The 10,000-nt window shown below is 40.3% G+C and overlaps 1 protein-coding gene across 10 annotated transcripts in view; it reads right to left on the bottom strand.

Annotated features, from left to right (window-relative positions):
- Nucleotides 1-10,000, bottom strand: part of EBF3 (EBF transcription factor 3) — a 135,172-nt gene that overhangs the window by 15,681 nt on the left and 109,491 nt on the right. For all 10 annotated transcript variants that reach the window (XM_069980062.1, XM_069980060.1, XM_069980057.1 and 7 more), the window contains exon 11: nt 1,629-1,717. In XM_069980062.1, the coding sequence (XP_069836163.1) occupies nt 1,629-1,717 (89 nt within the window). The remainder of the gene's footprint in view (nt 1-1,628; nt 1,718-10,000) is intronic.

The following is a 10,000-nucleotide window of genomic DNA, read 5'->3' on the forward strand; positions in this document are numbered from 1 at the left end:
ATGCTAAAAACTCAGAACTAGCTCACAATAACAGCTCGTAAGAAGCAGGATTAATACAAAATATGCATTTCAAGCGTCATCCGAAAGCCAAGGAAAGGATATAAGCACCACTTCAATGCCATAGATCAGAATCCGTCCCTATGCAATGTGATTCATGTGCATAAACAACATCGGCAGCTTTTGTCTGGTGCATTTAAATGAATAGTCCCTCTAGATATTAATATGTGGACTTCATTTGCTCGCTTGCTAAGTCAGGGACTTATAACAAAACCTTTGTAAACAAAAGATTAAACTGAATCGAGCTTTAGAAAATGAAAGGAAAACAAGAGTCACATAATCACAGATCAGAGTGGGGCTGGTTAGATGGAAATCACTACAGGCTACTGGAGTGGAAAATGTTTAATTGAACTATTTCATTATGCAGGAAGTTTATGTTCCCCTCGCAGAATCGAAATACTTGTATCGCCGCCCCCCTCCTTATTTCTTTAAGAAGTGTTACCTTTGATTTATTCCACCACGATGTACAGAAACTCTGCTTTTGCAACGATTGGGCTTTATTGCAGGATATTTCCGGAATCAAGAGTAACTACCGATCAATCTTTACAATAATAAAAAGACGGCCAACGTTTTATTGTATTTCATTCTAATTTTGCATTAAAACACTCTGAGCAGCCTTCCCGTTATCTGCACAAGGTGAAGAGAGGCATTCGGTCTCGTTTTCAGGCAATGGATTTAGCCCATCTTTGAGACACTTTATGCCTTGTACCTCGGCTATGTAAATTGAGGCTCAAAATGAATAGGATGAATATAAGTGAATGTAAGTCAACGGCTTTTGTCATGTCAGAGCTATTCAAAGCTTGCATGCATGTGTTGTTTTTTAATAAAGGGGGGTAAGATCTTGCCACACACCTATAGTGGCAGGTTATCTCCTCTAAGAACACAAGGATCAGGCATGTTGAAATCCAACTACTCAATCCTTCTCCTCTAACGTTACATGTCGAAGGAGAGTCAAGAGGCCACCATACACATTAGATGGCCAACCAGATCGGCCAAAATTGTCAGATAAGGCTTATGTTAATCTAATGTGTATGGCCAGCTTAATCCCTCTCTATTAATACCAATATTGGACTAAAACATTAATAAAAGGTCAGGAAGTTGAATTTAAGAAATTTGTTTCTTAAGGTGGCCATACCATCAGCGGAATGATTGCTTGGACAACAGTTATCTCTCCCAGCTTATTCACATACATGAACATTTGGCAAAAGTTCATGGCATGGGGAGGCATAAGCTGCAGCCAGACAGCTTTAGTGCTGATTTATCCATCTGAGAACAATTGGGTCAGTGTTGAAAATCCACTGTGGAGGAAGGAGGGCATACACCTTATACTGTTGGACAAACCTGGGTTCGAATGACTTTAGTATAAGGTGTCTTACAATTCTTAAATGGAAGTAGGAGTCACCTGAATAATAATAATATTACCAATGTCCAATGATGGTGCTCCAATGTCTATACCTCATCTTCTTGGGAGTGGAATGCTATGGATTTTTAGGTATTGGGTATAACAGATTGATAGTATCTATTCAACATATACACTTAAGGAATTAAGGAAATAATATTGTATCACCAACCTTTGGTAACCTCTCAGGATCTCCTGGATGCCTTGGAATAACTTTTTGTAACCTCTGGAATCCATAGTCTATGGTTGGTTCATTCAGTGCTGCAAAATAAATTATTTCTCGATTAGCATTATACAGCCTACATTTTATTACAACCATATATACACATTGACTAGAATATAAACATACTAAATCATATAACCCATAATACTAACTCCGAAAGGTAGCTTGGAAAGACCCCATGTGTAGTCCGCCTCTATACCCCCAGGCACCATGCCTCTATAGGAAGTTATACTGGACCACTCGCCCTATGTAACTGAATAGAGGGTTTGCAAAATGACCTCTATCCTTGGTAATATTTCAATAAAAATTGACTTTGTAAGCAAATAAACAGAATAAAAAGCAAGAACGTGCAAGAAAAAGCTCAAGGCAAGATCAGCAGGTCATACACAGTATTGCATATAGACATGATATGATGGCTATATCAAACAGAGTATTCCATACTAGCAGCAAATTTATGGCTAACTGGCAATTATGACATATGCCCCGCTATTGCCTGTTTCAGATTTATCCCTGTGGTCCTTTTTTGTCTAGCATATTGCCTGAGCACAAACTAGGCAGGAGGTGCACTTAATCTTGCAAAGCTTTAATAATCTGTGAATGGCTGACTACAAACTGATGTAAGGCACTATCATTCTACTGCTGCAATCCACTAGCCTGGTGAAATTGCAGGCCACAAATAGTAATTAATCTTCCCCCCCAACCCCCTCAAATTGTAATTTTGACTATGAACTGCGCTCGGTCGTAAATCAACGCTATACGCCGCTGTGTACAGTGCATGAATCATGATCGTGAGTGTGTTAGACTCCACACATTGTGTTTAACAAGCTTTAGAAGAAGTCGTAGGGTTTTATTATAGCACCGCCAGACTCAAACAACAACAGCAAAAAAACAAGCCTGAAGGCCAAAGCGCGAGAGTTGAGATAAAAATACTTATTAGTGTATATTACTGGGTAATACTGATATCATTTTTATCCCGGTAACTCTATAGTGAAAAGTGAAACATTCATCAAAGCCTGTTCTTGTTTTCTGACATAAGAATACGTCTCGGATTACTTAGCGCTCAACTGGAAACTGAAGCCAACCGTGGGTGCTTAGGACCTATCACTCAACCTGATCGCTGGGATAATGGATCGGTGCCTGTTACCTCCACTTGGGTTAAACTTTTACAGAGTCTTCACATGTCCCAATCAATTGGACCTCTTACGCGAAAAGATGTATGGCCGACGACCAATGATTTTTGAGGTCCATACTATCCAATCAGCCAACAAAGAAACTTTTGCTTGTTCATCGACTAATAGGTAGCCATATTTTACTGGACAATATAATCCTGATCGGCCAATAATCACTCTGTGTAATAGGGTCCTTGCTGAGACTTGCCACAATTACAGACATTGATTAGGATTGGAATGGTTTTATAGGGTTGACTGTTTAAAAGGGAGCTCCTCTTACCTAATATCCAGAGTAGAGAATTTTTCATAATGGAGGACCCTTTAGATTGCCTGGACAGCTCATTGATTTCAATGAGAAACATGTAATACTTAAAGCGAATGTACCATTGTTGCACATGAATAGAACGTCGCTGGCATGGGGAAGCCGGTGCCACGGTCCTTTTTTGAACTGCGGCCTGCTTACCACGCATGGCCCGGGTTGAAGCACTGGAGGTGGGCCAGCCTGCCCCCAATGGGAGGAAACCCCCTCCCCTCTGTGACGGGGACCGCGGTATGCGGAACCAAAGGTATGCGGAACCATTCATGTGCAACACTTAAAGTGGATGTACCTGATGGTACATTCACTTTAATTTCCCATGTAGGGGAACTGAACACTACCTGCTGGGTTCCTCTGCAGAATACAGCTCAATGTTGGTGGTCTAAACAGTAACCTACGATTGGCATCTGATCAGTGTAACATTCGTACAAAAAGACAGTGGACAACCCTTTTAAGAACTTATTTTAAGTCGAAGAAGCTCAGCAAATGCTGATTCTTAGCCTACAACCAGTTTCACCTTGTAAAGGATGGTGAACTTCAAAAACGCAAAACAAAATTATTAGCTATGATGACTAAAAAGTGTCGGATCTATTTGTCTAAACAATTGAGCGTTCATCTTGTGAGAGTCGTCTGTTGTGTGCACTCGATAACATGACAGAAAGTTGAAGACTGCAATTTGATTTGACATTCCATCATGTATTCCGGAGACAAAGGTCCACATAGGAATGTGAAGTAAGACATTTTCTTGTTAATAAAGAATTGATCCAATGTATTGATTTTACATGACACGGCTTTTTCTGCGATTTCGGCCTCCTTTTTTTTCTTCTCTTCTGCTTATGTCTACAGCAAATGCAAAAGGCTTTTCAAAAATATCTTGGCATCTGTGACATGGCAGAAGTCCTAAGTCTCTGTGATGCATATTCCATATATATAGGACCCACTTCATAATCAGGTCATTAATCTTCACATGCTGTCAACGGTGACTGTGTGGACAATTTGTCATGTCAGTACCTGCGGCCTACGCTGGTGTGCACGTCCACAGTCTTATATGACATTTTGGACTTGGGCGAAATATTTTTATTTGATAAATAAAAAAATTCTTACGGAGACATCAATTGATACTGATTTAACATTGCCAAAAAAATCCGTCAGATATTTATTTTCATTTAGTACAAAATCAGTCCAGAATATATGGAAGTTCACATAATCTGCCCCATTGGCTTAGGGAACTGGGGGGAAGGGAGTTGGGTAGTAAGGTGACCCCTACTCAGGGCACTTTTTATGATTGCTTTCTTTACATAGAGTTCAGACAGACTACCTACTCAGACCATGCATTTTGGTATTGTTCCGAAAGTCCCTAAGGAAACCATAAATATACACTGGATGGACAATCAACACAGACTATGAATCTGGTCTACTTTGAAGATCTGGACCCTGAGGACCATTAGCTCAGACCGAAAACCAACTCCAGACCATGAATATTGGCATGATGCTAGATCTGGACCCTAAGAGGATCCTAATAGGCCAGATGGCCAACCCTCTCAGAATATGAATTTTGGTATGGTTCCACATCTAGACCGTAATAGGGCCATAAAAAAAAAAAAAAAAAAAAAGTTTTTGGACATTGGCTATAATATTCTCTTTAAGTAGTAGATCTAGTTTGCACCCTTCAATAAATATGCATAGTGAGAAAACTGACAAATTCTAAAGGTGTGCTATCGACTAAAGGTCATTTGTGCAGTTACCCGTTCATCAGTTTTTATAAATGTCCCTCTATCAGTCCGGAGGAGACAACGTGATATTCCCATGCTTTAGTAACACGCTACAGTTTCTCCTGCGTCTACCTAATTACTGTGACTGTTTGACTTAATGAAGCCGGCATGATGAAAGGTGGTCAAGGAAAAGATGGATGGCTTCATGCTATTGATTTCATGCAAATGTTAGTGACAGGTGATAGAAGCTTTAATGCAGGTTTTATGACTCGTAATAACTATAGGCTTTCATCTCAGAACAGATATTTCCATACGTTTGAGAAGCACTTATGGAGCCTTCCTTTTGTAAATGTAATTGAGAGTGTCATCAGGGCCTGTCTGTAGATTCTGAACGTGTCACTTCACATGGTAACGGAGGGTATGACACTATCAGTCATTGTTATTGCAGTCTGATTTCATGTCATTTATAGGCTTTATATCTGTGTACGATTGTACACTGTGATGGTACAGTAGTGTTTTAACACATTTCCTACGACTTCAATAACCATATTACAAATAGGGTTTTTTTTTTACCCCTAAAATGGATATTTTCCTCTTCCATAACATTTGTTTACAAGCATAGCCGCTGATGTACAGACTATTAGTAAGGGGCCTTGGAGAACATGGGATGGATCTTACTGCAAGGTCACTCCAACCCTCTCTCCAGCATAGAGAGTGGAAGAAATAAGTATTGGGTTCTCCTGTCTAATGTGGGGCACTAAGTGGGCCACCTTCTTGTGATTAGTGGGGGTCACCCACAGTCACCCACCAATAAGCCACTTATTATTTGAGCTGAGCAACTCTACAATAAGAATCCCCTAACCCGAATCCAATGAATTGGCTGTCAACTTATTTATTCTTGTAAAAGACAATCCCCTTTCAAAGTGTTCCGATTCCCTTTAAAAGTCCGGAATAAGATGATCTTATTCCAGACTTTTTTCCGGAAATCAAAAGACTTGGAATGTCGGAAGACTTTTAGGAGGGTAAATGAGTCAATGGCCAATTCATTGGATTTGGGTTTGGTGATTCTTACTGTAGAGTTCCACAACTCTAGTGATAATTGTTTCCTTGGTGGTTTTCTGACCACTAGAGTTTCTAATGCCCCTATTACAGCAAACGTGAAAGTGCAGGGGGGAGGGGGCTGCCTGGGCGTTTTAGTAAATTGTCCAGGCAGCCCATACAAGATAGCGGCATTGCCAGGCTGATCGTTTGTGTTTCAGCCTGTTGAAAGGCAACGATCAGCCAACATCATGCACAAAGTCATAATTGTCCGCAATGGCTGATATTGGACGAATATGGCTGATAATCACTTTGTATACAAGGGCCTTAACTCTAGTGATAATTGTCTCCTTGGTGGGTTTCTGACCACTGGGATCCTCACTAATCACAATAGAGGAGTCATGAGTAGCCCACATTAGAATGGATAGGTGGTCGAATATGCACACTCAAACTCTATAGAAAAGAATGCAACAGACCAAATTCATATCTGACAGCAACAAGAATTTTTTTAGTGCATAATATATTGTCAAAGTAAATTCACCAAGACACTCATGCCCACCTGAAACTTGTAACTCGACAGAGCTGCAAGTCATAGAGTCGCAGAGAAAAAAAGGAACTTAGATCTTCCACCCTGCTGCTTGACAAAATGAGGAGGAGAGGAGATTTCACTGGCAAAATCTTCAAGTGAAGTAGGAAACATAAGACCTTTTCCACACATCTAATAAATCCTGAGTGTGTCGAGTTTACAAGCCAAGAGCCCAGCAGAGCCAGGGCAAGGCACTGGCACGTCCCAGTCACACAGTACTGAGCTAGGCCAATCAATACCACTTTCCTGTTTTAGAACTGGGTAATTATGAGGTGGAGAGATTGCCTGACCTTTCACCTGAACTGCATTACTTTGCTGATATTAAGATAAATTGCCTGATTTTGGGTAAACATATGCTGCAATTCAAACTGTCAGCACTGGTTTGCTCAGGGATAATTTGTATTGATCTCCCAGCGTCTTCCCAATTTTGCTTACTGACCTCGTGGATAATTAGAGAAAGGAGCCTTGGGTAACTTAAGAGTCATGGCTGAAGAAGAATTACATGAAAGAATACAGCCGACTGTGTTTATAATAATATATGAAGGCTATGCACTGTATGGCTGTATGTCTAGCTCAACAACCTCGGTATGCAAACACTATTATTAGACAGCAACTCTGAAAATTTCCATTCAGAGGGTGCCCTGTAGCTACCACTCAATCATGTGATACATAAATATTAATAAGGTTTAGGAACACATATATGCAATTTTAGAAAAGACTCGATTTCGTCTATAATTATGGCCAAGGTAGCCAATAATTGGCCAACTGGTCGAGTCCATGAATGGCTGAGTGGGCACATCTAGAAAGAAGCAAGAAGTGCTGCTCAGGAGGGGTTGGCACTATCAGGATGAAGGTGGAGAGAGATCAGGGCAGCTGAGTATACCTAATTTTTTATTTTTATTCCAGTCCATACAGAAAAATGACATTGGTGCCAGACAACCCTTTTAATGGTTGTACCCAACTAACTGATACAAATTAATTTTACAGTAGCCAAAAACTGACAAAGAACCTCCCCTGAGGGGAAAAGCACACAATAAATTATGGTTACAATTGTAACATAGTATTCTAACATATTGTTCTGCACTGTTAGACTGGAGCAATAGGGAGTCAAAACAATGCCCAAGACCATTAGTTACATAGTTTTACCTGCAATATTCATGGTTATTAACTTTATAATGTTGTCGTCCAGTTCTGAGTGCAAAATTATGCTATTACTGGAAAAATTACACGACCAATGAGATGGGCGTGGTTTCAGCTGCACGCGGTTGCTGCAATGGGGGACTATGGCCTTCATTGAATAAAATGTTGGACTTGAATACAATACGATCTATAGAATCTAGAAATTCTCTAGGAATATGCAATTCTTGCCATAATTACAGACTTATGATTTACTGAAAACAGACTAATTGGAGAGGAAAAATATATATATACTGTCTATAGATCTTTGAGCGGGGGAAGACAATTATATCATTCACGAGATGACAGATTTCCAGTGTGTTCTATCAGAAGTCATAAAGAAGGCGTCCCCTGTGAAATATCTCTATATTAACTATGCCATAAGATATTAACATTCCTCATTTAGCGGGAGGCCTTTTATCTGTTTGAAATACATCATTCGTCCTTTTCGAGATAAACTGTATTAATATCCATTTGAGCGGGGCTACTGCGGCCTAATGCATAGTAATTTTTGTTGGAGAGCTGCTATTTTAGAATAGGGAAATTACACAGCAATAAAAAGCTGAATGAACAGGGGAGCTGAAAGGGAGAGAATCACATTCCATGCCAAATGAGGCAAGCAATCAGACGGCCTCTGAAAGGAGCAGATATCCTGTTATCATATGCAGGCCAACATCCAGAGCGGGTCATACAAATAGGGACTGACATGACCAAATATACTCAATGATTCCTAGACGATGAAATAGCCTACAGCTCGAGGAGGATACATATTTAAATACTTCTGAGTGCTTCGGAGTTAATCTACATGCATTCGAGTCTTAGAGAAGAAACAAGCTAAATATTTAAGTCACTCTAGTGTACTTGGGGGATTAATCATGGCGCAATTGATAAAATTTTAACGGCATGTGATGTAGGTTCATGTCGAGGGAGCTAAAGCCAATATGGCAGGGGAAGACTGTATGAGGGTATCATCGTGAAGCAATGACCAGGAAAGGATATTATTATTATCATCTGGGTTGTCCTTTCTATATTACTTATCCATCTCATGTTTGATTGGTGGGAGTGTGACTACTGGAACTATTCTAGTATTAACATACTTTATCAGTCAATGATGTTTTATTTGTATACTGCCATATACTGCAGATCTTTAGAGAGAACATACTCTCAATTACTCTTGTCGCTACCTTTCGGTTAGACATACCTACTTAAAGGGAAACTTTCATCACTTTTAGAGAAAACATGGCTGTATCCATGTTTTCCTGAAAAACAACTTCTTTTGCATTCAAATGTCGAATGATTGGACTTGAGTATGCTCGAGTTGCACTCACCTCCCATTGGTCTTAATTGAATCATTCCTTTTTGGGTATAGAGATAGATTATTAATCAAGGCCAGTGGGATAAACAGAAGCCACCAGGGACCACCACAATGACTTGTGGTTCAGGCAGCATGGAAGTGATGACAGGTTCCCTTTAATAGGAAACCAATCAACTTTAAGATAGTTTGCATAGGAACTTGAGGCACCAGGAGGATCTTTATATGAATATAACCTATTGGGTCATAGTTAAAACCAATGGCTCAATGTGTAAGGCGGCGTAACTACCACTGTAGCTGTCATAGCAGCTACTACGGGGCCCACCACATCAGGGGACCCCATGGCCTGCTCTTGTAACACACTGGGCCCCCTGAGCTGTCATCATTTGAAGCACCAGGTGGCCAAGCAGGCCTCCCAGGATCTGCAAATGCTCCTTTAACTGAAGACACTCCTTACGAGCACTTGCAGTTATGACTATACTTGGTGGTTAGCCCAGCCATTTCTAGTTAAGCCCCTGAAGGCAACTATGCTAGGTATCCAGAAACTGTAAAATAATCTGTTTCAGATTTGGATGAAATTCGAGGCAAACTATGAGACTTTTATATTGGATTTGTGCACAATTACAACTATGGTTTCCAAAACAAGAATTGACCTTTTTTTCAGAGCAGATTCAGTGTCGGACTGGGGGCACACCAATGAAGAACCAGTGAGAAACAACATCTCAGTGAGTGTTTGTGCAGGTTCTAAAGCTGGGGCCCACCGGCCAGTCCGACATTGAGCAGATTTATAAATCCACCATGGAAACAATCAGCATGGATACCCAACTAAATCAATGAAATTTTTGCACATCAGAATATACATGAATAGTGAACATAGCCTTAATGTTATTTAACTACTTGCACAAATGCAGCTCTCCAGCCATTACCCAGAGATCCCCATCCTTCCATTTAGCTGTGTGGTTGGAAATAGAAGGGGAAAAATCTGTAATGCAGGAAGCAAGCTTCTTTTAGC

Source organism: Dendropsophus ebraccatus, chromosome 8 (genome assembly GCF_027789765.1).
Source record: "Dendropsophus ebraccatus isolate aDenEbr1 chromosome 8, aDenEbr1.pat, whole genome shotgun sequence".
NCBI classification, from domain to species: domain Eukaryota; kingdom Metazoa; phylum Chordata; class Amphibia; order Anura; family Hylidae; genus Dendropsophus; species Dendropsophus ebraccatus.